Genomic DNA, 27,747 nt, shown 5'->3' on the forward strand with positions numbered 1-27,747 from the left:
TCAGTAACTTTATTAAGTTTACTCTGGGCGTGTGTGTGTGCGTGCGTGTGTGTGCGCGTGTGTGTGTGCGCGTGTGTGTGTGTGTGTGTGTGTGTGCAGACTCCTCTGTGCCGGTGTTTCCGGAGCTCTCTGCTGTAGAGAAGGTGGACCAGGCTCTCCTGAGGAATGACAGCGGCGTTGAATCTGCCCTACTTTACGCAAAGGCCTGGTCCAAATACACCAAAGACGTTCTGGCCTGGGTGGAGAAACGCCTCAGCCTGGGTCAGTTTGCAAAACCACCACACGCCCTTACAGATCCACCTCACTTCCCACCCTGAGAACCCGATCGAGTGCTCGTTCTAACGCTGACCCTCTCTGTTGGCAGATGTGGAGTGCGCCAAAAGCTTTGCTAAACTGGCAGAATCTGCTAAAGCTGTAGCGAGTCAGCAGGTGAGTTATTACAGCCCGCCGCTCCTCACTTCACCAGCCAAGGGTGTAGATACAGTCACCAAAAACAGTTCGGTTGACACTCGGGTCAAATAAATGTGCGCACACCTGGTTTATTTTCATTATAATGAAGAATAATCTGAGTGCAGCTGAATCAGTTCCTGCAGATCCGTTTACTCTGAGTGAAGCTGTTAGACGGCTCCTCAGGCTGGTATCTGAATAACTAATGACAATGCGAGAGTGTAATAGCTGTTACTGTCTTTACTGAAAGGACTACATGCCCTTCCGGGACATTTACGTCTCTGCGTTTAAGAATGAGATCGAGTACAGTCAGCTCTTCCTGCAGACGGCTGTGGCGCTCCAAACCAACAAATTCGTACAGGTAAAACATCTCACACCACTAAACACCAAACCAGTACATTTACACTGGTTAACAGTATAAAAACATACCAAACCAACAAATTCATACAACATCTCTCTCCAATGATCAGCAGATTCATGTCTTACATATCTATTACATATCTATTACATATCTATTACATAACAGGTAACAAACTAATTAATTCATACTGGTAAACATCTCACACCAGTAAACATCAAACCAGCAAATTCATCCTGGCACCATCAATAAATATTGGCAAATATTACGCCAGTAATCCAGACAGCTAATTTGGCTGAATGAGTAAATATTATATCCAAATAAACGAAACAATACCGGTAAAATATCAAACAGCAGGTAACAACTTAGACCTACTAAGTCATGGCCAAGATATAATTATCTCATTCTCATGCGTTAATAAAGCGTGGCCATGCATTATTCTTATTTATATGGGATGTGACCAGCAGGGCTCCATAGCATTGCACTGCTGTATGTTGTACACTATATTTCCAAAAGTCTTCACTCACCCATCCAGATCATTGAGTTCAGGTGTTCCAGTCACTTCCATGGCCACAGGTGTATAAAGCCGAGCCCCTAGGCCTGCAGACTGCTTCTACAGACATTAGTGAAAGAATGGGTCGCTCTCAGGAGCTCAGAGAATTCCAGCGTGGTGCCGTGATCGGACGCCACCTGTGCAGCAAGTCCAGTCGTGAAATTTCCTCACTACTAAATATTCCACAGTCCACTGTCAGTGGGATTATAACAAAGTGGAAGCGATTGGGAACGACAGCAGCTCAGCCACGAAGTGGTCGGCCACGTAAAGTGACAGAGCGGTCAGCGGATGCTGAGGGGCATAGTGCACAGAGGTCACCGACTTTCTGCAGAGTCAATTATTATTATTATTATTATTATTAGGGTGTGGTGTCGTTTTTCACTTTTAAAGCTTCAGCACCAAGAGATTCTGGATAATTTCACGCTCCCAACTTTGTGGGAACAGTTTGGGGACGGCCCCTTCCTGCTCCAACATGACTGAGCACCAGTGCACAAAGCAGGACCATAAAGACGTGGATGAGCCAGTTTGGTGTGGAAGAACTGGACTGGCCTGCACAGAGTCCTGACCTCAACCCCATAGAACCCCTTTGGGATGAATTAGAGTGGAGACTGTGAGCCAGGCCTTCTCGTCCAACATCAGTGTCTGACCTCACAAATGTGCTTCTGGAAGAACGGTCAGAAATTCCCAAAAACACTCCTAACCCTTGTGGAAAGCCTTCCCAGAAGAGCTGAAGCTGTTATAGCTGCAAAGGGTGGGCCGACCTCATATTAAACCCTATGGACTAAGAATGGGATGTCACTCAAGTTCATATGAAGCCAGACGGCCGAATACTTTTGGAAATGTAGTGTGTGTGACTTTGATCCAGTCCAGTTTTGTAATGTTTCTTAAGGCTGTATGAAGTTTCAGTAACGCATTCCTCTCCATTCCCACAGCCGCTAGTGGCCCGCAAGAATGATCTGGACAAACGGAGAAAGGAGCTGAAAGAACAGTGGCAGAGGGAGCAGAAGAAAATGGTATGTTCAGATTTCTGCAGGACAGTACGTCTCATTCCTTTTGGGTCGTGGCTCCGATTTTATAACAGGCCAAACATAAACAGGCGACAGTGACTGCATGTGACCTCCGTTAACCCCTCATTCCAAATGTAGTCGAGCAGCCGGTGTTTGGTGTCTGAGGTTTCCTTCTCAATTTTAGCGCTGGAGCTCTGAGGCTAGTGCAGCTAGCAGGTTATTTAAGTTTAAGTGACACTTTTTAATCCCACAAACGAGGAAATTCCACTTCAGCACTAAAAACCCGTCCGTGCAGTGAAACTCCACATACACACTAGTGAGCACACTTGCCCGGAGCGGTGGGCAGCCCTATCCACGGTGCCCGGGGAGCAGTTGGGGGTCAGGTGTCTTGCTCAAGGTCACCTCAGTCATGGACTGTCAGCCCTGGGGATTGAACTGACGACCTTCCGGTCACAGGGCCGGTTCCCTGACCTCCACCCCCAGTTAAGAGTCTCATGCTGTCCCGACTGAGCTAGCTTATGGTGCTAACTGCGTGCCTCAGTACTTACTCGCCTCGAATGCAGTAGTAAAGTTTGATGTTCAGCAACTTCTTATTTGAGTTTTGCATTCCACATTAAACGGTGCAGCAGCTACCTACTGGTTCCATTTAAGGTGGAATGGAAAATGAAATAAACAGCTGCCGAATAGGAAAAAACGTCCAGCTTTAATATAAAACTACTTCATAATCGATAGTGAGTCATTCATGGAAGATACTTCATCATTTCTAGTAGATACTGAATAATTCTTAGTAGATACTGAATAATTCATAGTAGATACTGAATAATTCTTAGTAGATACTGAATAATTCATAGTAGATACTGAATAATTCATAATAGATACTGAATAATTCATAGTAGATACTGAATAATTCTTAGTAGATACTGAATAATTCTTAGTAGATACTGAATAATTCATAGTAGATACTGAATAATTCACAGTAGATACTGAATAATACTTAATAGCCTCAGGCACCAGAATGTAACTGCTGCACCATTTAAGGTGGAATGGAAAATTCAAGTGAAAAGCCACCAAATATGAAGCCAACTTCAGTTTTATGGTATTCTGCCGTTCTGTACGTTCTGTATGTGTTAGACTGAAGCAGATGGCGCTGTCCGTAAAGCTCGGCTGCTGCAGGCTCAGCGAAGGGAGGAGTACGAAAAAGCCCGAAACTCCATCAGCCGCGGTGGGGAGGAGCAGCAGAGCGCAGGAGGAAAAGGCCTGGAGAAGAAGAGGAGGCTGGAGGAGGAGGCCCTGCAGAAGGTGCCCACCTTCTTTTCATGAATGTGGCCTGTAACTCGCTCACATTTAGCAGACTGACGATTCTCCACAAGGGGGGGCTCTTGGCACGGCAGTAGTTTTTGTGTGCGGCATTGGTGCGTGAACGTAGCTGATGCTGATCTGTGATTGGCTCAGACCTGGCTAAGCCCCTCCCCCTGTGTTCTCTCTGGCCTGCAGGCGGAGGAAGCTCAGGAGCATTATAAGGCTTGCGTGGCCGACGCGGGAGCGAAGAGGCTGAACCTGGAGAACGCTAAGAGTGAAATCCTCACTCAGATCCGAGAACTGGTCTTTCAGTGTGACCTCACGCTCAAAGCGGTCAGTGTTTATTTTTACTTTGTTTTGTGTTACATGAGCCTAAAGTGTGGGTCCAATCTCAGTTGCTCAGTCTCATAAATACAGAACTTACATGAGTTCCGTAGTCGATACTGAAAAGTAATGGCTTGTAAGAAATGGTAAATAGTAATTATTTAATAATCCATAATAATGATTAAATTCTTAATGATACTGAGTATTTCATAGTAAATACTGAATAATTCATACAAGGTAATGAATGATTCAAAGTAGATATCATTAGTAGTAAATAAAGAATAATACATAACACTGAAAAATAATTCATATTGGACGCTGAGTAACTCGCAGTGGACGCTGAGTAACTCGCAGTGGACGCTGAGTAACTCGCAGTGGACGCTGAATAACTCGCAGTGGACGCTGAATAACTCGCAGTGGACGCTGAGTAACTTGACTCTGCTCTGTGTGTAGGTGACGGTGAACTGGTTCCAGCTGCTACACACTCAGGCCGCTTCGCTGCCGGTGAAGTTCCAGGCTCTGTGTGATCAGGCCAAGCAGTACGAGCCGGGTCAGTGCTACTCCGAGTTCGTCCACAGTTTACCGAAAGAGCGCGTGTGGCTGGAGGCGCTCGCTCAGGACAGCACCGGACCCTCCAGGACAGGGTGAGCAAACCCCTGCCCTGCAGCCCCTGCCCTGCAGCCCCTGCCCTGCATGGCGAAAAACAGCTTGATTATGCGGTTTCTGACGCTGAATGACTGCCGTGTCTATAAACGCACTAAAGAAACCTCATGACCAAGCGTGTTGGCGATTACTGAGCTCCTCGCGGTTTGAGGCGAGTGTGATCAAGGTTTGCATTGGAGATGTTTTGGCTGAACTATCGCTTTAAAATAGAAAGGAAGCTCCCAAAAGCTGTGAAAAGCTATGAAAAGCTGTGAAAAGCTATGAAAAGCTGTGAAAAGCTATGAAAAGCTATGAAAAGCTGTGAAAAGCTATGAAAAGCTATGAAAAGCTATGAAAAGCTGTGAAAAGCTATGAAAAGCTGTGAAAAGCTGTGAAAAGCCACATTTTTGAAGATACAAGCACACTTTTAGACTCATTTCCTCTTCATGTTGTATGAATTAGCACTGTAGTGGTTAGAGGAGCTATTGTGTGTGTCCTTCCTGAGGAAGTGATGAAAGCCCTGCAGTACCCGATCGGAGTGCTCTGTTTACTGGAGTGCTCGCGGCCAGCGGTTCAGTTGACCTCCTTTCTATGCTGAGTCTGAAGGCACTGTATACACGTTTAGTTAAGACACCGGCACGTTTAGGCAGTTGGATTTTATCCTGGTGTTTAGCTCTAATATTAGTGCTGTCGTAACAATCCTGTTTCATTGTTACGTTTTGTTTAGAAACTAAAGGGTTAAAGGATCAGAGAATGATCCAATCAGGATGGTTCTCTCTGTGGTATCTAGGTTGATAAAGCTGCTCTCTCATTGGTTAGGACTTCAGGAGCTGGACTGAAGGCCTTACACGTTAGATTAACTACCAGCATGATTAGGAAGTGGCAGAGGAACCAACCAATCACATTTACAATTCAAATTCAAATTGATTTACAATTTATAATGGGTGGAACCAAAAAGTATCACTCTGGTCCTTTTCTGGGGGGTCCTTTCTGAGGTTCTAGATAGGTGACAAACTATGAATAGGAGCAGGTTCTGGTTGGTTGTTAGGAATGTAAAACAGTGGCAGTAGCTCTAAGCCGAAGTCTTTACTGAAAGAGTCACTGTAACACCAATACATACAGTTATTATCTAGAACATCTGCAGACATGATTAGGAAGTGCCAGAGGAACCCTTAGCCGACGTCCGTGTTCAAATGTGTAGGGAATATATAGCAGTGCTGCTGAGGGACCCTGTGGAACGGAATGCAGTGTTCCGGTTAGTTGTTAGGAAGGTGAAACGGCTAAAGTGAAGGCTCTGCATGAACGGAACTGAAGCATCTCCTTATTTCTGGGATTTGGGATCAAACTGGGACGGGAAGAATTCACCAAACAACAAAAACGTAGAGTTACATTTAATGAGACGGCTGAAAAACGATGAGTGCAGTGTGGAAAACTCAGAAAATCTGGTCACCATGTGTAACATTTCCCATTTTGAGAGGTCTGTGCACTGATGAGATCATCCAGCCTATTTCTGTATTTTTTAATATTATTTTATAATTCCGCTGGTTAAAATTGTGTAGAAATGAGGGAAATAATCTTAATTCCTATCTCAGCAGGAGAAATATTAGATTTATTGATAGTTTTACTTCACAGGACACCTTTTCTTACAGTGTGCAGTGACTTTATACACAGCGTCTAGTGTTTGAGAAGAGATGTCAGGAATAGCGAAATGAGATGGTGATAACTGTCTGTGTATAAGGAGGCAAGGAAAGTCCATTTTTAGAGCTCCTTTCATTCGCGGCTGTCACTCTTTACCGCTTTACCGGTGAGAAAATACAGTAAACGAGAATTAAAACTGGAGCAAAACAAAAGATTTAAGGGATAAAATCAATTATTTAAAAATCACGTTAGAAATTAAATGAAATGAGGAAACCTTTAAAAAATCTAATGAAAAGTTAGATCAGGGTAAAAAGGGGCTGTTACTGAAGACCAGCACAAATCATTTTCCTCAAACGTCATAAAGTATCTCGGCTTCAGCTGACCAACGCTGACCGCGGTGTGGATTGACCGCTTAGAGTCCAGACCTCCCACTCAGCTTCTCCTGCCGTTTCTCTGAGCTGCTGACTGACCGCGTCCTGTTCTGTTAGTGGAGCTGATGAACTGAGACTGAGGCTGGAGGCTGACGGGTTCTGTGCGTCTGTTCTGCAGGATATCGTTGTACCATAAACGTTCTCTGAGCAGCACGCACTCGTCTCACGGTTCCGGAGCCGGCGGAGACGGACTCCCCGCCGACGAGCAGAACAGCCCCGCCCACCGCCGGGTCAACAAGATGGCCAACAAGCGGTCCAGCAGCACTGCAGACATTCAAGGTGAGAACCTGTCGTTTTGCAAATATTCAGCAGTTCCTCCTGACCGCGCGATCCGATTGGCTGAGAAGCGTCTTGTGGTCGTTTGTTTATTGTAACTGCGTCAGTCCGGCGAGCCCCGGTTGCTAGGTAACGACGCTCTGTGCTGCAGTTTTAAATGAAGAGTACTTTATCAACGAGGTCGTCTTAACGATGTTTAGTTGCGTTAGACCACCCAGACGCAACAAACCACCAAACGTGCTGTATTTGTGACATCACAACCACAACTATCTGGTAGTCTGATGCACTCTGTGGTCAAGCTGCTTGCCAGATGGATGTCCTGGTCTTCTTGACCAAAAACACTGTGGGGTACTGTTCATAAGGCTACATGACACTTACATAAGCTGGTCATAACAACTGACGTAACCCTACAGAGATGTGTAATGCTCAGTCCAGAAGGTGTGGTCTGTCATAAAGGCTGCTTTGATCAAAATTAGCAAATGTAACATTTTTAGTGAATAGAGTCTTTTGGAACAGGCATTAATAAACCTTTATGTAGGGTTATGTCAGTTGTTATGACGTGTATGTAGGTGTCATGTAGCCTTATGAACTGTACCCTACAGTAAAGTTAGTAAATAACTGCGTTGTTCAGTCGTAAAATCGGTCAGAAACATCGTGATTAGATATTTTCCCCCGATGTTTCGGTCCTCGCTGCAGCTGACGGAGTTTCTGCTTCAGCGCTTAGAAAACTGGACCTGCAGCCTGTTTGATCAGATTCTGATGAAATTCCCAACCTGTTCTTGATCCTAAAGCGGGACAAACATTGCAGGACATTTAAATCGTGAGATCGTCACACTAAATGTCCGTTTTTAACGGAGTTCCTTGTTATTTCGTGGTGATTTTCTTAGTTTTGGCTACAAAAAGCACCCAAAATCCCAGACCTGACCACATGATCACGAAACCGAGCTGAGCTGGACCGGGCCTGCCTCTATATGAGGTAGAACTGACCTCAGTCAGAGCCGGAGAGTATTTACTCTGAACTGCCAGCGCAGTTGAAGCTGTGAATAGTGATTATTTGCCTTAACTGGACAGGCAGCTCCTCTGTCTCCGTGGCGCAGCGCAGACACACCTCTCTGCTGCTTGAGTCACTCGTCCAGCTCTGTCGCTGACCGCCTCACACTGCAGAACTCGTAGACGTTTCGAGTCGTAACTGTAAATATCGGCGCTCGATCAGAAGTGATTGACGGTGGCGACGTTCTCGTAGTGGGAGAGGAAAACAAGGCACCCTTTAACATTCCGATGGAGCGCTTGACCTGGAAAATCACCTCACATTGGGAGAATTTGTTGGAAGTGACCAGTCAGGGTGGAAGCAGGCTAAGAATCGTTTAATATGGGCCCAGAGCAGTAACACTGACAAAGCTGGGCCTGATGTTCACCCCAGTTCGTGGCTCTACAGGGCTGGACGGGTTTAGGGAAGCGGTTTAGTCGCGGTTGACCTGGTTTTTTGGTTTTTTTTGCGAGTTAAATGCGTTTTTTTTTTTCCAGGCCTGGTTTTTGGCCCAGAAGAGCGGCTACGTGCTTTTTTTCTGGCGTGAATCCTGAACGCTGACCTGTCAGAATACCAGTTAACTGTTGTGACATCACATGTACAGAGCAAGGCTTCCGATTGGCCTCGCTCATCCGCAGGCAGGTCACGGTTCTGTGTCATTAGACTGAACGTCCACGTCAGACCTCAGACGGCTTTGTTGACGCAGCTCTTGATTAGTAAATTGCGATTTCGATGTGAAAACTTATCTTACTGCGGTGGGAGAACTGCTGATATTAAAGCTCATTGATCAAGAGTTCAGGGCCTCACTGTGTTCTGTATTTAGCAGAACCGTTCTGTTAAAGCAGTAGAACAGGGTTCTGTAGAACAGATACACTTCATTCGCCGCAACACGACCTCGAGTGTGTATAAGGGCATACAGTCCACCGAGTGCTCTGTTATTCTGCCATAAACTACTCATGTTATTATTATTATTATTATTACTATTATTATTATCACTATTACTATTATTATTATTATTGTTTTTATTAGAGCTGCTATTAAGGACTATTTAAATCTATCAACTATTTTACAGGTTAGTCAATTAATCTAAATTTTTCCTCAAATAAAGCAAACTGACCATTTAATAAGCTCTTTTTACGCTGTATGTCATTGTTATGCATCACAAAACAAGATGGACAGATCGATAGACAGACAGATGCACAGATAGATGGATAAAAAATAGAAGATCTAATTGTTGAATGGGTTTAGGCCCAGGTCCAGCCTCGCGCTCAGGTTGCTGCAGGTCATCACAGGTTGCTGCAGGTCGTCAGCCTGCTGGGTTTAACCTGAGCTGCCCTAAAAGCATGAGGTCAGACCTTATAGTGAGCCAGCTCAGTGAAAAGTAAAGGAGGAGAGCAGAGCAGGGCAGTGGATTTGGGGTTGAACTGACCGTGAGGTGCCAGTCTGTTGAGCTGGTCAGCATCGGACCCTGTTTGGAAAAACAGTACAGTGTGAAAAAGAGTGCTGGAGCTGGACTTTAGGTTAGCTGTGTTATTCCTGTCCTTTAAGAGACTTTAGACGAGATTATTTTAATCCAGTCTGAACCTGCTGTGTGTCCGTCTTACGCTCTGACAGTAAAAATCAGGAACTTATTTTAAAGGAGATTTGCACCAAATTTCCAAAATTTCCCCATAACTCAGTGTGTGAGGTGCAATCAGAGGTTCAGAGGGTTTGGTGTGAAGTGGTTCAGACGTCTTTACAGTGGTGGTGATGGGAACCAGGCGTCGCCATGACTACAACACAGATATAGACACTTATAGACACTATTTACCATCCAGAACCTCCAGAGAACCTACACGGGTCTTCTGAGCTTATATGGAATGTTGATGATGGAAAACAGTGGAAAATCTGGAATAATGAGTTTTCTTTGGGGACTATTTTGCCGCACAGCGCCCTGCATGTCTCCCTCCACCATGAATGGAGTTGAAGTTCTCTAAACTCTCATAAAACAGCGTCTCAGTCATCAGGCAGTGAATTCAGAACCAGTTCATGGAGGAAGTTTCTGTAGGAGCTTTTAGAGGGACGTCTGGTTCCTATCACCACCACTGTGAGCAGCTCTGACTCGGGAGGTTTATCTAGAACGGAGCGTTTCACACCAAACCACTCAGAACCGCTCTGTTTACATTTGAACCAGTTAATTATGTAGGAACTTTTAAAAGCCCCCTCATATCTAGTATAAATCTACAGTGTATAAAGCCGAGCCCCTCGGCCTGCAGACTGCTTCTACAGACATTAGTGAAAGAATGGGTCGCTCTCAGGAGCTCAGTGAATTCCAGCGTGGTGCCGTGATCGGACGCCACCTGTGCAGCAAGTCCAGTCGTGAAATTTCCTCACTACTAAATATTCCACAGTCCACTGTCAGTGGGATTATAACAAAGTGGAAGCGATTGGGAACGACAGCAACTCAGCCACGAAGTGGTCGGCCACGTAAAATGACAGAGCGGTCAGCGGATGCTGAGGGGCATAGAGCACAGAGGTCACCGACTTTCTGCAGAGTCAATCACTACAGACCTCCAAACTTCATGTGGCCTTCAGATCAGCTCAAGAACAGCATAGAGAGCTTCATGGAATGGGTTTCCATGGCCGAGCAGCTGCATCCAAGCCTTACATCACCAAGCGCAGTGCAAAGCGTGGAATGCAGTGGAGTAAAGCGCCGCCACTGGACTCTAGAGCAGTGGAGACGTGTTCTCTGGAGTGACCAGTCACGCTTCTCCGTCTGGGAATCCGATGGACGAGTCTGGGTTTGGCGGTTGCCAGGAGACGGTACTTGTCTGACTGTATTGTGCTGAGTGTAAAGTTTGGTGGAGGGGGGATCATGGTGTGGGGGTGTTTTTCAGGAGTTGGGCTCGGCCCCTTAGTTCCAGTGAAAGGAACTCTTAAAGCTTCAGCACCAAGAGATTTTGGACAATTTCACGCTTCCAACTTTGTGGGAACAGTTTGGGGACGGCCCCTTCCTGCTCCAACATGACTGACCACCAGTGCACAAAGCAGATCCATAAAGACGTGGATGAGCCAGTTTGGTGTGGAAGAACTTGACTGGCCTGCACAGAGTCCTGACCTCAACCCCATAGAACACCTTTGGGATGAATTAGAGCGGAGACTGTGAGCCAGGCCTTCTCGTCCAACATCAGTGTCTGACCTCACAAATGAGCTTCTGGAAGAACGGTCAGAAATTCCCATAAACACTCCTAACCCTTGTGGAAAGCCTTCCCAGAAGAGCTGAAGCTGTTATAGCTGCAAAGGGTGGGCCGACATCACATTAAACCCTATGGACTAAGAACGGGACGTCACTCAAGTTCATATGCGTGTGAAGCCAGACGACCGAATACTTTTGGAAATATAGTGCATGTTTGTAAATGTGGGATTAGTTTTCTCAGCTTTTCATTTCCTCTGGGAAAAACTCCACAGCCGTACGTGTGATTGATCCCAAATGCACCAGCGCGCTGTTCCCGGGTAGTTTCCATTAGGTAGTATTAGGCCTGGAGGGCTCTGAGTGGAGCGTCCCTGAAGATCTTTTTGGAGTGGATGTTTTTGTGGTGTGGCAAACATCCAGCATTCACGTCTGTTTCAGCCAGCAGTGCAGCAGATCAGACGAATCGGCTCAGTGACTCATTCCAGACATTTCGTCCTCATTTTTCCTGCTCTTCCGTGTCTGTAACGTGTTTAAGCAAGGTTAATGAGCACGGAGAGATGGGCCGTCGCTGAAGGCTCCAGAAGAACTTCCTTAAAGCAAAAACAGGCTGTGTGTGATGTTTCCATCCTCTGAGGCCTTTACACAGAGATCAAAGGTCTGAGGGGCTTTTATTCAGATGTTTGATCAGTTCTGAGCTGAAAACGTGTCTTTAATAGAAACATAAACATCATTTTTTCATCAAATACTTTATAAACTTACACGCAATAAGCCAGCGCACTTAGAAAACAGGCCCCTCGTCACAATAGCAAAGCTTCTTCCAAGGTTCTTCCAAGGTTCTTCCAAGGACCCACATGATTGAAAAACCTGACTTTCCTTGCAGTGTAAACATGGTTAAAGTGCTGTTCATGTCCCATACAGTCCATATATGGAAACTAAATGGTCTGTTTTTGTGATGTCACAAAATAAACACATTTGCATATGTCTGCGCATTCAGCAGAGTTTAGCCCCGCCCATTCACGCTGAAGTTAGGAATGTCAGTCCTACTGTCTGAATGTGATGCAACTCAGGACAGCCAGTCAGAATTGAGCTCATTTACATATGTGACAGTAACAAAAACAGCCTGTTTAATTGTGAGGGATCAAGAGAGTCACACAAACTGGACGGCGTGGAAAAAACTGAATATTAATATGTAGGATATGGGCCGTTTAAGGAACTATAATAAGGTTCTATAATAAACAATGGGCTCATTCTCCAGTATCGTCCTAAGTTTGGCCTTGAGAAAGGTTCTAAGAAAAAGTCTGCGTCAGGTTCATGTCGGGTTCTTAATGCGCAGAACGGTTCTACCCTCTGTGCTCTTGAGTGTGTAGGTTCCCCCCGTGAGAGAGCAGTGGAGAGTCGGACCTTCGTCAGAGCTGCGTCAGTGGGTTTAAGAAGGAAGTTCCTCCTCGAGGCGTTCGGGGAATCGAGGCCGTGTTTCTGAACTTTACTTACGTTTTCATTTCAGTCCTGGTTCTCCTCTAGAAACCGTTTTAAAGGGGAACTGTGTTTGGGCTGCGGCGTTGATCTGAAATTGAAAGGAGCGGCTGTGAGCAGGAAAAGAGTGAACTGAGCCGTCACTGTCGCATGACGCAGCCCAAACACAAAGCCCGGCCGTACAAATCCGCCCCGGCTTCCACCTCAGACCGTAAACAGGAAGTGAAAGCAGCGTTCGGCGGCGTGAGCAACGTGAAGCCGCTTCAGCAGTTAATCTGCTCCACCACTAGTTCCTCTGAGAAACGAGCAAACAACTGGGCTGTCAGCTGACGCCAGCCACAGGGCACTTCCACCCAATTTTCAAAGTTCCTGCATAATTTAGTGGTTCAGATGTAAACAAAGCGGTTCTGAGCGGTTCGGTGTGAAACACTCTGTTCTAGATAAACTGACCGAGTCAGAGCCGCTCACAGTGGTGGTGATAGGAACCAGATGTCCCCCTCTAAAAGCTCCTCACAGTGGTGGTGATAGGAACCAGATGTCCCCCTCTAAAAGCTCCTCACAGTGGTGGTGATGGGAACCAGACGTCCCTCTAAAAGCTCCTCACAGTGGTGGTGATGGGAACCAGACGTCCCTCTAAAAGCTCCTCACAGTGGTGGTGATGGGAACCAGACGTCCCTCTAAAAGCTCCTCACAGTGGTGGTGATGGGAACCAGACGTCCCTCTAAAAGCTCCTCACAGTGGTGGTGATGGGAACCAGACGTCCCTCTAAAAGCTCCTACAGAAAGTTCCTACATGAACTGGTTCTGAATTCACTGCCTGATGACTGAGACGCTGTTTTATGAGAGTTTAGAGAACTTCAACTCCATTCATGGTGGAGGGAGACATGCAGGGCGCTGTGCGGCAAAATAGTCCCCAAAGAAAACTCATTATTCCAGATTTTCCACTGTTTTCCATCATCAACATTCCATATGAGCTCAGAAGACTGGTGTAGGTTCTCTGGTGGGAAATAAAAGGTCTGTATTTGTGGTCATGGTGGTCCTAGTGAATGTTTTTCTTATCTATACACAGAGAAATGTTTCATTCATAGCCGTTACATAATTACATCGTTATGTAAATACAGTGACTTTACGTTGGCTGAGCGTCTGCACTTCTTTTTCTGTTTGTTTCATCGTCGAGTGTTTGACGCTAATTTGTGTGTGTGTGTGTGTGTGTGTGTGTGTGTTGTGCAGGTGTGAAGCCACAGTGCCCCCCTCAGGCGTGGAGCAGCACCGGCTCTGTGGGGGGAGGAGGGGTGGGCAGTGACTCTGAGAGCGCTGGGGGCAGCAGTGAGACTCGCTCTGTAGACTCTCCTACAGCCAGTCCAGGTAACGTCAACATTACGTGCGCCTGTTTTTATACGTCTCGTCACCGCCACGCCCGTTTTTACTGTTTTTAACTTTCTTAGCTTATTTAGAAAAATTCTGATTTACTGTCTTCTTTGTGTTATAATTTTGTAATAAACACACCAAAAAAAAAACTTTTGAACATAATATTATGTTTATATATATATATATATATATATATATATATATATGTGTGTGTGTGTGTGTGTGTCAGAACAAAACCTCGTATCTCCATTTTTGTTGATTTTTTTGATGTAATATTAAAGCCTGTTGTTCTTTACATTGTGTGTAAATTTAATGAACGATGAACCAAAATAAACGGCCAAAAATGACTTGGAAAAAATTCCGGTTCCATTGGCTTCCATTGAAAGTAATGCAGGTTTTTTCCTTCTCCTGTAAAGTTGCTGTTTTGGAGATACGAGGTTCCGTTCCGACCGCTGCGACTCTCATTTGTCTGTAGTAGTATGTTGGCGCTAAGCCGACTGATTCACATGCACAGGTTTTAGTGGTTCTAGATTAAACCTTTTCGTCTGAAGCTGGTTCTGGATGTTGTATCTGATGCTGGTAAGAGACGTTATCATGTGTCTCAGCTTGAGTGCATCAGTGTTACAGTGAGTCCTTCAGTCAGGGGTTCTACACAGAGCTGCCGCCGCTGAGTCAGCGATGTGTCTAGAACCTCCAGAAGGACTAGAGTGAGATTTTTTGTTGTCACCCTCTTGGGAAAGTGTAAGTCAGAGCGTGATTGGTTGCTTCCTCTGTCACGTCCAAATTCTGTTGTAAGGCTGCGTCCACGTCTCCAGGCTGAAGTGGCCCAAACCTGATCTTCTGCCCTGATGTGACTCGGATCTGGTGTTTTCAGGGCTGTGTGGACACAAATCCGACCTGAGCCGCTGTCGTATGTGGTCCTAGATCAGATCCCTATCCGATTCATGGCCATGCGACCTTAATGTGACGCTCAGATCGGAGTTTGTGTGCTGTGCACCGTTCAGCGTTACCATGGCAACAGCTCCGAACAGAAGTTAAAGCCCGTAAACGGTCCTGATTGGACAATTTTCTTCTTTTTAACAATTTCGTTTCCAACCAAAGCTTGAAAATTCACTGAAATAAAAACATCACAATAACGACCAAATGTAAATAAACCGCGCGTTAAAGACGTTCTACAAGGCTCTGATGGTTCCTCTCTGAATATATACTGCGTGTGTGTGTGGGTGGGTGTGTGTGTGTGTAATGAATGTTTGTTTTTGTGTTTGTAGGTGATTTTAAACGCAGGCTTCCCAGAACCCCCTCCACTGGCACCATGTCCTCAGCAGATGATTTAGATGAGAGAGAACCTCCTTCACCTTCAGACAACGGTGGGCCGCTCCTGCTGAGTCATTAAAGCACATTAAAGCAAGAGAAAATCCCACCCTGACTCTAAATGTAGCCGATCAGTGATGGTTGCTCGGCCTCATGAGTCCGATCGGCGTTCATTTATTATATTGGTTTATTTATATTCCAGCAGACTGAAGGGTAAAAGCCTCTTTTCAGCATTAACGTGAGAATCGGAGTCCTCGTAGATTAGTGATCAGCCCTGCTGTCATGTCTGGAACTCTGCTTTCCAAGACGGTTCTTCAAGGGTTCTTTAGTAAAGGGAATGATCTGTTTAGGATTATGAGTTCTATGGAGAACCGTTTGCATGTTGGTCCTTTGCATTGTGAAATGGGTCTTCAGACTGATGGAGAAAGTGGTGTTTGTGGTTCTGTAGAGCACCAAAAAGGTTTCTGCGGTTGTCACAATCTTTACAGTAGCAGAACGAACGTTCCATATAGCACCAAACCACACACCACACGTTCTCCATCAATCTGAAGAGCCTTTTCACAATGCCAAGAACCATTTAAGCATGCAAGAACTCAAGATTCTAAATAGAACGGTTGTCTGTACTAAAGAACCCTGTTTTAAGAATGTGCTGTTAATATGAGCTGCCTTTACTGAGTAACTCCATTTACAGTATCAGCAAAAAAAAAAGGTTCTAAAGAGCGTAACAAAAGGGCAGCTGAAAGACCGGAACTGTTTCACTGAGGAACCGAGCCAACGTCAACACTCAACTGCAAAAACACTACGGTTCCACACCTGCGGCACAGCGGGACCGATATTACTCCACAGATATGAAAAGACTTGAAAATGCCTCCAGTAGTAATTCAGTCAAACAGTGTTTTCTCTGAACTGTGGCTTTAACTGGTCTTTCTGGGTTCCTCCAGGTCTGGGTGAGATGATCATGGAGGCGGCGAGTTCCCCCGGACCGTTCCGGAACGCTCAGATGTCCAAAGCAGCGCACACACACAAGCTGAGGAAGCTGCGAGCTCCGTCCAAATGCAGAGAGTGCGACAGCCTGGTGGTGTTTCATGGAGCCGAGTGCGAGGAGGTACAGCGTCATCATTTTAGATGATTATTTTTTAGTGTTTTAGACGTTTTAAACTGTTCCTTAGGAACAGAATCAGAATCCTTTATGGATCCCGGAGGGAAATTGCAGTTGTTACAGTTGCAACCATTTATGTAAAAGAAGAAACACTTTAATAATTTAAAACAAAGAAATGGAGAAACGGACGTTTGTCCAGATGCTCTCGAGGTTGACGTGGTCAGGCCTCCACCAACGAAGCGGTCTAGATCCGTCAGTTTTAAGTCATTTTAGGCAGATTTTAAACCTACCGGTGTTCAGTAAAAGGAGAAATAGTCTTATTTATGTCAAACACTGCTGTCATTCAAGGTGTCAGAGTTGGTTAAAACAAGGAAAGTAAGCACAAATACAAAAACATGATTAAAACCAACGTTAATAACTAAATCAAAACATGATTAGAACAGTACTTTTAAAAGGGAATCATTAAATTAAAAATCGGATTAATTAATTTATAATCAGGATTAGGTTAGATGAGCATTGAAAAAAGTGCCGTTACAGAGGAAAAGGGTGTAGCAACGCTCACAGTGTTAAACCGAGCTGGAAGCTGCTCTAACAGATCGTTTTCCGGCTGGTTTAAAGTGTCCAGTGTCGGCTCTTCTAACGTTCTCTGACCGCTGGGTCCATTAAAGATCAGCGCAGTATCTAAACGCCGCTTCTCCATGTTCAGTCTCCACCTTCAGCAGGACTGACCGACCGATGAGCTCCTAATGAAATGTTTTTTGATGAATTAGTCGAGTGTCCGATCAGGTCAAAGCACGAACCAGCGGTGCTAAGGGTAGTTTAGAGTCGGCGCTGATGAACATGGGGTTTCTGTGCTCAGTAGAGACCATGGGTGGCCATACTTGTGTGGCTTGAGATCCAGTGGACCGGTCATTGTGATCTACCTTAAAAGGTTGACCTCGTCCTTTTTTCAATTTCATCATTTATTAAATGTACTTTTATCAGTTGATTTGCTCTTATGCATTATCAATACCTTGCTCTGTATTAACTCAGCAACGCTGTAAATGAGGGGCACCCTCAGTGTTCTCGGAGACCAAATAAAGGTTGATTGATGGATTGGTTGATTGGATAACACTAACCCCAAAAGACTGGCCGTTACTTTGTCCACCGCCTATAAGTGTAGTAGTGTACTGCTTTAGTTCTGTTGGTATAACCATCATATCGGTGTCGTAAGAATAACTGACGTCGCCTTTCTGCGTGTCTGTTCGTCAGTGTTCTTTGGCGTGTCATAAGAAGTGTTTGGAGACTCTGGCCATTCAGTGTGGTCATAAGAAGCTGCAGGGCAGGCTGCACCTGTTCGGGATCGATTTCGCTCAGGCGGCGAAGAACAGCCCTGACGGAATCCCCTTCATCATCAAAAAGTGCACCTCGGAGATTGAGAGCCGCGCACTCAACATCAAGGTAAACATTCCTTGTTCCACTGATTGTTCAAGATTTCTGTGTGATTAACTGGTTCAGATGTAATCAGAGGTTCAGAGCGGTTTGGTGTGAAACGCTCCGTTCTAGATAAACTGACCGAGTCAGAGCTCCTCACAGTGGTGGTGATGGGAACCAGACGTCCCTCTAAAAGCTCCTCACAGTGGTGGTGATGGGAACCAGACGTCCCTCTAAAAGCTCCTCACAGTGGTGGTGATGGGAACCAGACGTCCCTCTAAAAGCTGCTCACAGTGGTGGTGATGGGAACCAGACGTCCCTCTAAAAGCTCCTCACAGAAAGTTCCTACATGAACTGGTTCTGAATTCACTGCCTGATGACTGAGACGCTGTTTTATGAGAGTTTAGAGAACTTCAACTCCATTCATGGTGGAGGGAGACATGCAGGGCGCTGTGTGGCAAAATAGTCCCCAAAGAAAACTCATTATTCCAGATTTCCCACTGTTTTCCATCATCAACATTCCATATAAGCTCAGAAGACTGGTGTAGGTTCTCTGGTGGTTCTGGATGGTAAATAAAGTGTCTATATCTGTGTTGTAGTCATGGCGACGCCTGGTTCCCATCACCACCACTGTAAAGACGTCTGAACCATTTCACTCCAAACCCTCTGAACCTCTGATTACACCTCACACTGGATTATAGGGGAATTTTCCAAAAAAAAAAAAAGTGGAATTCCCCTTTAAGGATTAGTTTTTTTATATATAGAAGGCGTACATTAATAAAGCACGAGCACCTTAGAGCAGAAATGACGGTACATTATAAACACGGTGAGTCCGTCACGTGACGTGGTTCTTCATCATTTTAAACCAAATCATTTCTTTTCTCGTTCACAACACAGTGTGATTGGCGTGAAGCTCATTTGCATATTACAGGCGATGTGGCGATGATGATGTGACATTAAACGGTGTTTAACTGAGCTGTGCTGAATGTTCAGGGTATTTACCGAGTGAACGGAGCGAAGTCTCGTGTGGAGAAGCTCTGTCAGGCGTTTGAGAACGGCAAAGACCTGGTGGAGCTGTCTGACCTCTACCCTCACGACATCAGCAACGTCCTCAAACTCTACCTGAGACAGGTGGGCTCCCTCTCGTTACTCGGACAGGACAGCCAGCGCTCGGCTTGAGGCAGCGTGTAGTCACTGTGATGTGGAGCGACAGGCGTCTCCGCTCTGCTGCAGAGGAGAGAGCGTCTGTATTTATTCAGTGATTAGATCATTCATGGCCACTGTTGAACGGAAAACTAGTTCTGAGCTACGAAGGTTTAGGCTTGAAGTGACGACCCAATCACAAAATAATATTAATAATAATATTAATAATAACTTCAGTTTATTTAGCACCTTTCGCAAACCCAAGGGCAGCAGACTAGAAATCTTAGTGTAATCAAACGCTTGTGCTGTTAACACCATCTTTATCCTTCACTCAGCAAAGCTGACAGGACTGTCCGTCTCGCAGGACGGAGCGACACTGGAGCGATTTCAGAGCGACTGACGCTCCGACACTCTGCAAATCACAGCACTCCACCCACACGCTCTGATAGACTCGAGCCACGTTTATATGAGTAATCCATTAATAATCTGACTAATAGCTCAGTCGGAATAGGATATGTCCATGTAAACACCTCAGTTGGAACAGTCCAATTACAATTAATAATAATCCAATTGAGGCCATTTGGGATATAATTTTTATCAGATTAAATGAGTTGAGTAATCCTGTAAATGATCCGCTAAATAGGAGAATAATATCTGTGTAAATGCCTGAATCCGATTACATTCCCAGTCGGAATAGAATATGTCCATATATACACTACAGTTTGAATAGGCTAGTCCGATTGGGGCTATTCGGAATACAATTTCTATCCAACTAAACCAGGTGGGTAATCCTGTATATAATCCGTTAAACAGAAGAATAATATCCGTGTAAGCGCCTGTATCCGATTACATTCCCTATCGGAAAGTTTCAGTCCGTTCTGCATGAGCGTCGCGTCACAGTGAGAGTTTATACCGTTCAACACGGCGGAGCAGAAACTGGTCTGCAGAGGAGACGAAGTTCATGCTCTGATCTTTAAAAGACGGCGGTGGGACGGACGTCCAGCTTATGCGTCTCAGAGCACGACGTCTTCCTCTCGGCCTTCTTTAATAAGGACGTGTGAAGGACGTTTTCCTGAGTCTGACGTCATTTTAAAGCAGTTAGAAACACAATCACTGCTCACTGCTGCTCATCTCACTCTGACTGGACTCACGTGATGCTGGTTGTCATGGTAACGTTTACATGGTTCATAAACATTGACCCCAGGCAGTCAGACAGTTCGACATGTGTGATGAATGATGTGCGTGTCCTGGTCAGTTTCTTTACGTGAGCTTTATGTTTTAGTGTCACTCCTAAATATCTGAGCTCATGAACTTCCTCAGTTTCCTTCTGGTCAACATGTATTAAAATCCTTTGAGTTCTGAGGGAAGCATTTAGGATTTGTAGGGGAAGTTTGCGAAAGGTGCTGTATAAGTAGAATATCTAGTTATTATTTATTATAAGACTATTATTACATTATATTATTTATTATAAGTTGTGTTGTACCGTGTGGCGTATTGTGTTCATGTGTTAGTGAGTGCGGTTACAGTGATCTCGTATTTGTGTGTTGCGCAGCTGCCGGAGCCGCTGATTCTGTATCGGTATTATAATGAGTTCATCGGTTTGGCGAAGGAGGCGCAGAGCGTGCTGGTGGAGGAGGCGGAGTCTGCTCAGAGCCGGCCCCAAGGGGAGGAGCCATGTCTCAGCATCGACCTGAACAGAATCATCTTCAAAATTCGAGACCTCCTCCGCCAGCTGCCCCCAGCACACTACAGAACTCTCCACTTCCTCATAGCTCACCTGCACAGGTACAGACACCACCTCACAGGGCGTCTCCAGCCAGTGATGGAGAAGGTTTATCAGCGTCTCTCAGCCTGTGGGCCGCAGTGGTGCTGCTTGGAGTCTGAAGCCTTTTTTTAAACAAATGTTGTTTTAAATATGACTAATTTTTAATATTTGGGTTTTTTCGGGGCTTGAAATCACGTTTGGTTTGCAGGTTATTATCAGTTACACGTGATTTAATTAATTTACCGTCACCTGAAAATACTGCACGAATAAATCATTCCTTTATCGTGTCCGAGACGAGGGAACGTTTAACAGGAACCGACAGGGAATGTTTACCAGAATAAAAAATGTTGTGGTTTATTTTTATTTACTTTGCTCGTTTTCTGTGAGGAACATAGAAAATAACCCATTTTCAGTGCCTTCACTTCGTTCACCCCCCTCACTTATATCACACATGTGGTGTTGGGCTGAACCCACGGGGAGTAAAAGTGTGGAGGTGCTGTGTCCTTCACTCTGTTCTCCTACATGGCCTGCTGAGTGAGTGTGAGTGAGTGTGTGAGTGAGTGAGTGTGTGAGTGTGTGAGTGTGTGAGTGTGTGTGTGAGTGTGTGAGTGTGTGTGTGAGTGTGTGAGTGAGTGTGTGAGTGAGTGTGTGAAGGTGGACAACATGTGCTGCTGACTGGCTACAGCTGCTATCGTAGACCCCTACGCTGGACGCTTGTGATATTTTAAACACCTGGTATTTTTATATAAATTGTTATGGCTGTATTGATTTATACAGGTGTGAGTGTTTGTGTAGATGAGTGTGTGTGTATTGATTTAATAAACAGTAATGCTGTGGGTCCAGCAGACACTGAGTATCACACACACCAGCACCACACAAGGGTTAAATAAAGCCTTTAAGCCGAATTGTGTAAACTGATGGTGAAACGTGCAGCTAAACCTGCTGAACTGAACTCCTTTCACAACTTTCATCTCTTCAGCATCTCGTCCAGCGCTCTGTAGCTTCCACACAACCTCAGCTGAGCTGAATCTCGAGAGGACTTAGAACATGTTTGGGTATTTTTTAGTGTTCATCGTGTTGCGTTATGTTGTAAAATGGAGCAAAACTACAAGCTACACTGATTTATTATATCTGTTAGCACTTCAAAGGGTCTGGTCAGTCACATCTTGTGGGCTTTGAGTTAGAAGAGTTTGGGAACCGCTGGTTCAGATCCTTCAGTTGTGCTTCTTCCAGTTTCACACACATCACGGTCAGTGCTGTCTGTTTACAGAGTGACGGAGCGAGCGGAGGACAACAAAATGACGGCCAGTAACCTGGGCATCATCTTCGGGCCGACGCTGATAAAGCCGCGGCAGATGGAGGCGGAGGTGTCGCTCTCCTCCCTGGTGGACTATCCCTACCAGGCCCTGATGGTGGAGCTGTTCATCACCCACCATAACATGATCTTCGACGTTCCTCTGAGCCCCGTCGCTCCTTTAACCGCTCCGGCACTCCACGGCTCTCCGTCGCCCCACACCCGCGACAAGGACAGGCTCAGCCGCCACTCCAGGTCTCTACTGGACATCAAAGAGGTCAGTCCACTTCCAGGTTCAGTTCTGATTTTACTGCTGTGACGCTTTCTCATTGCCCAAAGGAGAGTGTCCTGCGGTCAGGACTCTGGAGCTTTGTAGCCCTTTAAACCCTCAGATCATTAGGAACCGGCGTTTAGATACTGCGCTGATCTTTAATGGACCCAGTGGTCAGAGAGCGTTAGAAGAGCCGACACTGGACGCTTCAAACCAGCCTGAAAACGATCTGTTAGAGCAGCGTCCAGCTCGGTTAGCTCTGCTGCTCTTCACTCTAACGCCGCTCTGTTTAATCATGTTTTAATCATATTTTTAATTTCCATTACTTTGTTACTCTTTACATTTTAATCCTGATTATCTTTGTATTTTCTCATTTTTAAAGCCTTTTGAATGACGGCAGTGCCTGAAAGGTGCTCTGTAAATAAAGTTCCAGTCTCTTTTCACAATAACATAACAAACAATCTCAAATAATCAAATCACAGACAAATCATTTCTGTGGTAACTCAGGACACAGAGTCACTAACTGTTCTGAGTACTGAGCTAAATGAGAGTCAGTATTTGCTTTTCACTATTCATGTGGATTAATTAACATAAAGAGAACGAGGCTCAGCTTTGACTGTCAGACTCAAAATAACTTTAAAAAGAAAATTCCACAGAAACGTCCAGTCTGACAGGAGAGGGTCAGAAGCGCATTTGTTTAGATATTTGTTTGTTTTGTTTGTAGCAGAGCTCTAAAGCGTATAAGAGACACTCCTCCGTCATCCCCTCCTCACATTTGCTGGACGAAGTGAAGGAGGTGAAACTGGGAGACACAAAAGAGGGAAAAGAGGACACATCACAAGGTCAGTATCAATGTATCCGACTTTTTCTGTTGTTGTTTTGGTCGAGTAGCTGCGTTGGCGCCGTAGCTCCAGTCTGAAAACAAACGAGGCGGGTTTGGATCAGGAGGAGGAGCTGGGAGTTTCCCACAGGTGTGTCAAGCTGTGGGGCAAAAAAAGCTTCATGCTCATTTTCAGTGCCCATCGTCTTATTTCTGCTTCCAGATACATGTTATGAATGTGCAGAGCTACTAGCGCTGCTGCTGTGACTGATACTGTTCATGTTATTATGAAGAATTTAGAATATGTGGGAGTGTGAGGCACTTCTTCTCCTGCATTTTATTTCAGCCGGCCCCTCTGTAGGATAACGCTGCCTGGGTACTGCCCCCCGTCTTGCCCGAGTCCTGCTTTAAACAGTTAGATGGACTAACTCGGTGTGTTTTGTCTTCCTCTCTGCAGCAGCTGATGGCACTGATGGCCTGAACGGTGTTGGCTCAGCAGCAGAGGTGCAGAGGTCTACGCTGGTTTTCGGCCGGCCCAGCACGACCAGCGTGACCAGTATGTCCAGCAGTCTGGTGCAGCTCCGCCCACAGCGCTCTCGCTTTGCCTCTCGACCAGTCAGCATGCCCGTGGACCGGCTACTGAACGAGCGCAACCGGCAGAACTCCGCAGAGCGGGAAAGCTTTCCAGCCGTCATTCAGGAGGTTGCGGAGCCGGAGAAATCGGACGGGCGCTACAGGAGCCCCTTCGTTCACACACACACGCTGCGGCGCACCTGGGACAAGCAGTACAGGCACTACGACGTGACACCGCGGACCGCCATGATAGTGGCCAACCTGCCTCCACCTGGAGTGACGGATAAAACCAAAACGGCCACCGGAGCAGATCCCGCTTCTGGTCCGAGCGCCGTTAGCATGGCATCCCAAAGCAGCCCGTTTATGGTCAGCAACACGGTCACCATCCGGCCTTTTAGAGCCTCCTGGAAGGACAGCAGTAGCACTCAGAGCGGAGAGGGACCGATCGCTTTCAGAGCGCCAAGGACGCTTCAGCCGCCGCCCGGAACCTTCTACAAACCGCCCACAGCCTTGCGCGCCAGGCTATCGGACGGGGAGAAGAGCGCCACGTCTTCTACTACAGCGTCTGTTACCACGGCGATGGATTTGGGGACAGTTACCACTTCCTCTACTCCAGCATCTGTTACTATAGCAACAGTTACCGCCACATCGCCTGTTACCACGGCAACAGTTGTCACAGTGGTTTCCATGACAATGGGAGCACCAGTGGCTACATTGACTGTTTCTACGACAAGAGCTACGGCTGCAGCCACGCCCGCGGTCGCCACGGTGCCGCTGTCTAAGCCATCGGAAGCGTCGGAGGACTCCAGGTCAGAGAGTGGCTCGGCCGGGTCGGACGCGGTCAGTTTATCGGCTTTTTCTCCACTTCAGTCTCCGTCCTCCACCCCCGAGGACCTGAGCCCCACCGACAGCAAACCCGCGTACCAGAGACTGCGCGGCAGCCGCCGCCTAATACCCAACGAGCTGGAGCGCAGGGAGGCTCACTTCGTATAAAAACTGCCGTCAGCTCGGAAAACCACGCAGATTCTGTTCTTTGGGGGGGCGGGTGGTCTGGTCCTGGGGGGCCCCCAGCCAGGGGTGGACGATACGGCAAACCTCAAACAAATACTTTAAGACACGTTAACAATGCATGATAAACACCATGATATAGAACTTTTCTTATTTATTAAGGAACATTATAAATTCCAATAATTGGTCAAAATAAATGAATGAAATGAGATGCTGTGACGAGCTGCCGTCCAATCAGCTACTCGTTACTGTACACTGGTTGTTGTTGTTGTTTACAGGTTTATTGGTATAAATCTTTTATTGTCCATGCAGAAACGGACAGTCGGGCGCTCAAATGTTAAAAGACAGTCGAGTCTCTAATTAAAAGTGGAACATGCATATTATATGGATTTAGATCTACAAACCAGGCTGTGCTTTCTCCTCTGTGGGGTTAATTAGGTGACAGAGACCTGCTCTGATCACCACGACAACAGTGAATCTTCACCGCAAGTTTTTTATCATTCAGGTTCTTTTTTAAAAAACTCAGAAACCCAAAATCTTCCCTACTTTAAAACGGTCACCTGGTTCACGACACATGAATCCCTGATTTGGAGGGTCTGACGTTCTCCAGTGTGGAGAGAAGGTGGACAGGCGTCTTCGTCTCTTTTGCTTCTGTTACACAATTTAACCCAAAGAAGAAGTCGGAGAAAATCGGGTCATCTCACGGTAACGGTTCGGAAGTTCACTGCGTCAGAATTGGCTGATTCTCCTGTCATTCATTTCAAGGTGAAAAGGCCACGCCCACTTTGCCCTTTAAAAGCTTCTGTCTCGGGGAGGCTAGCGAAGATGCTCGTCGCCTTTTCAGCCCAGTTACACGAGTGCTCGGAAATCTGAGCCCAATCTGAGACGGCCGGTCAGTCAGGAGGTGATTTTCCATGGATGGACCCAGAAGTTACAGTTGGGAGCATTAACCGTTGGGGTGGGTCAGAAACTGCTACTGGTCCAGAACACTGGACGCTGATTATGCAAAAGTGTCTATTTTCCTATTTTTTAAACTATTATTATTGACAGTTCATGTCTGGGTGGAAGCGACTGGAGAAAAATGGAAATGTGTGGAAATAATTCTGGATGAACCGCGTAAGATGCAGGAATCTGTACAGTGAGCTGAAATTTGTATAGGTGTCATAATTTCATGCTGATGTAATCTTCGCAGTGCACTTAATCAGCCTGATTTGTCGACCTGTGAAGAGCATTGATTTATTTCCCGGCCTCGTGGTTCCGAGCGCAGCCTGTTCTGCTGAGTTGGGCTCCGAGTGCTTTTACTGTGTTTATTGATTTTCATACACATGCATTCCTGCTGCAGACTGTACCGAGGACGGAACTCGCAGATTATTCTCAGATTAAACGTCTTTATAACCCGATTTCTACATGTTTTGGATCTTTGTGAGTGGGTTGGTCAGTTCGCTAGTCTGAGCTCATTGAAGGGGAAAGTGCTGGAGTGCAGGCTGGGAATGGGAATGTGTCCGACTGCAGTTGGGAAAGTTGTCCATTTGAACGGTGGCAGGATGACTGTACTCTGTACCCTGACTCTGTTATCCAGTGGTGTCCAACCGCACACCTGCACCATCAGCGCCTTACAAGTGCGCCTCTAGTGGTTCCTTTCAGAAGTGGAGTCTCACTTTCCTGCCCTTCCGAGATTTGATGACACTTTTGTTTCCTTTTTAGCACCAAAGTGTTTACAGTACGTAGTGATTCAGTAGCACGTAGTTCATCATAGTTCTGTGTATATATATATTCTTCACCGGTCAGGACCCCCATGGACCCTCACAGAGCAGGTACTGTTTGGGTGGTGGGTCATTCTCAGCACTGCAGTAACACTGACGTGGTGGTGGTGGTGTGTTAGTGTGTGTTGTGCTGGTCTGAGTGGATCAGACACAGCAGTGCTGCTGGAGTTTTTAAACACCTCAGTGTCGCTGCTGGACTGAGAATAGTCCACCAACCAAAAACATCCAGCCAACAGCGTCCTGTGGGCAGCGGCCTGTGGGCAGTGGCCTGTGGGCACTGATGAAGGACTACATGATGACCAACACAAACTGTGCAGCAGCAGATGAGCTGTCGCCTCTGACTTTACATCTACAAGGTGGACCAAGAAGGTAGGAGTGTCTAATAGAGTGGACAGTGAGTGGACACAGTGTTTAGCAACTCCAGCAGCACTGCTGTGTCTGATCCACTCGTACCAGCACAACACAGACTAACACCACCACCACGTCAGTGTTACTGCAGTACTGAGAATGACCCACCACCCAAATAGTACCTGCTCTGTGAGGGTCCATGGGGGTCCTGAGCACTGAAGAACAGGGTAACAGAGTATCAGAGAAACAGATGGACTACAGTCTGTAACTAGAACTACAGAGTGCAGCTATACGGTCAGTGGAGCTGATAAAGTGGACAGCGAGCGTAGAAACGAGGAGGTGGTCAGAATGTTATACCTGCTTTGTGTGTGTGTGTGTGTGTGTGTGTGTGTGTGTGTGTGTGTGTGTGTGTGTGTTCTTTTTTCAAGGCTTCAGCTTCACAGTGAGAGCACATTTTTAGGAAAACTGAAGTTCATGAGGAGCAACATCCACATTAGAAATTACTGGACAGTTGGAACCACAGAACCAACAGACGCCCCAAACAGTGCTCTGAGCAGGTCTGAGTAAATAACCATGGGTCTTAGAACCATATAGAACCACAGAACTATGCGTAAAGAACCCTTGAAGAGCTGGTCTGGTGTTGATTGTTAATGTAATGTAGTCCTTAATAAACGTGTAATAAGCGCAGTGTGGTGTGTGAGGCGTGTGTGACGTCACGCTGCGCTGCGGAGAACAGAGAACCGGCGTCTCTTCAGCTTTAATTACACCTGACGTGTCCAGCCTCACTGAGCCGCGCTGACTCAGCCTCACCTGTGCACAGGTACGAGGGGGGCTGGCTCGCTGTGCCCCAGCGTTCTGACCGTTTATCAGAGTAAGCAGCTGAGGGTCAGCTGTGCACTGGTCAGTTTTCTGTGTGTTGTTGTCG

General features: G+C 46.2%; 1 protein-coding gene across 6 annotated transcripts in view; it reads left to right on the forward strand.

Moving 5' to 3' along the window:
- Positions 1-26,111, forward strand: part of arhgap29b (Rho GTPase activating protein 29b) — a 76,986-nt gene extending 50,875 nt beyond the window's left edge. For 3 of the 6 annotated variants that reach the window (XM_037531017.1, XM_017688398.2, XM_017688393.2), the window contains 17 exons: positions 100-261; positions 365-429; positions 698-808; positions 2,291-2,371; positions 3,497-3,664; positions 3,860-3,997; positions 4,442-4,632; positions 6,818-6,978; positions 13,877-14,011; positions 15,283-15,381; positions 16,267-16,430; positions 17,676-17,864; positions 18,831-18,968; positions 20,533-20,765; positions 22,016-22,316; positions 23,035-23,152; positions 23,588-26,111. In XM_037531017.1, the coding sequence (XP_037386914.1) occupies positions 100-261; positions 365-429; positions 698-808; positions 2,291-2,371; positions 3,497-3,664; positions 3,860-3,997; positions 4,442-4,632; positions 6,818-6,978; positions 13,877-14,011; positions 15,283-15,381; positions 16,267-16,430; positions 17,676-17,864; positions 18,831-18,968; positions 20,533-20,765; positions 22,016-22,316; positions 23,035-23,152; positions 23,588-24,696 (3,563 nt within the window). In that variant the 3' untranslated portion in view covers positions 24,697-26,111. The remainder of the gene's footprint in view (positions 1-99; positions 262-364; positions 430-697; positions 809-2,290; positions 2,372-3,496; positions 3,665-3,859; positions 3,998-4,441; positions 4,633-6,817; positions 6,979-13,876; positions 14,012-15,282; positions 15,382-16,266; positions 16,431-17,675; positions 17,865-18,830; positions 18,969-20,532; positions 20,766-22,015; positions 22,317-23,034; positions 23,153-23,587) is intronic. The other 3 variants (XM_037531019.1, XM_037531018.1, XM_037531020.1) reach the window with 3 other exon arrangements.
- The last annotated feature ends 1,636 nt before the right edge of the window (positions 26,112-27,747 follow it).

The sequence above is a fragment of the Pygocentrus nattereri genome, chromosome 19 (assembly GCF_015220715.1).
Source record: "Pygocentrus nattereri isolate fPygNat1 chromosome 19, fPygNat1.pri, whole genome shotgun sequence".
NCBI lineage: Eukaryota > Metazoa > Chordata > Actinopteri > Characiformes > Serrasalmidae > Pygocentrus > Pygocentrus nattereri.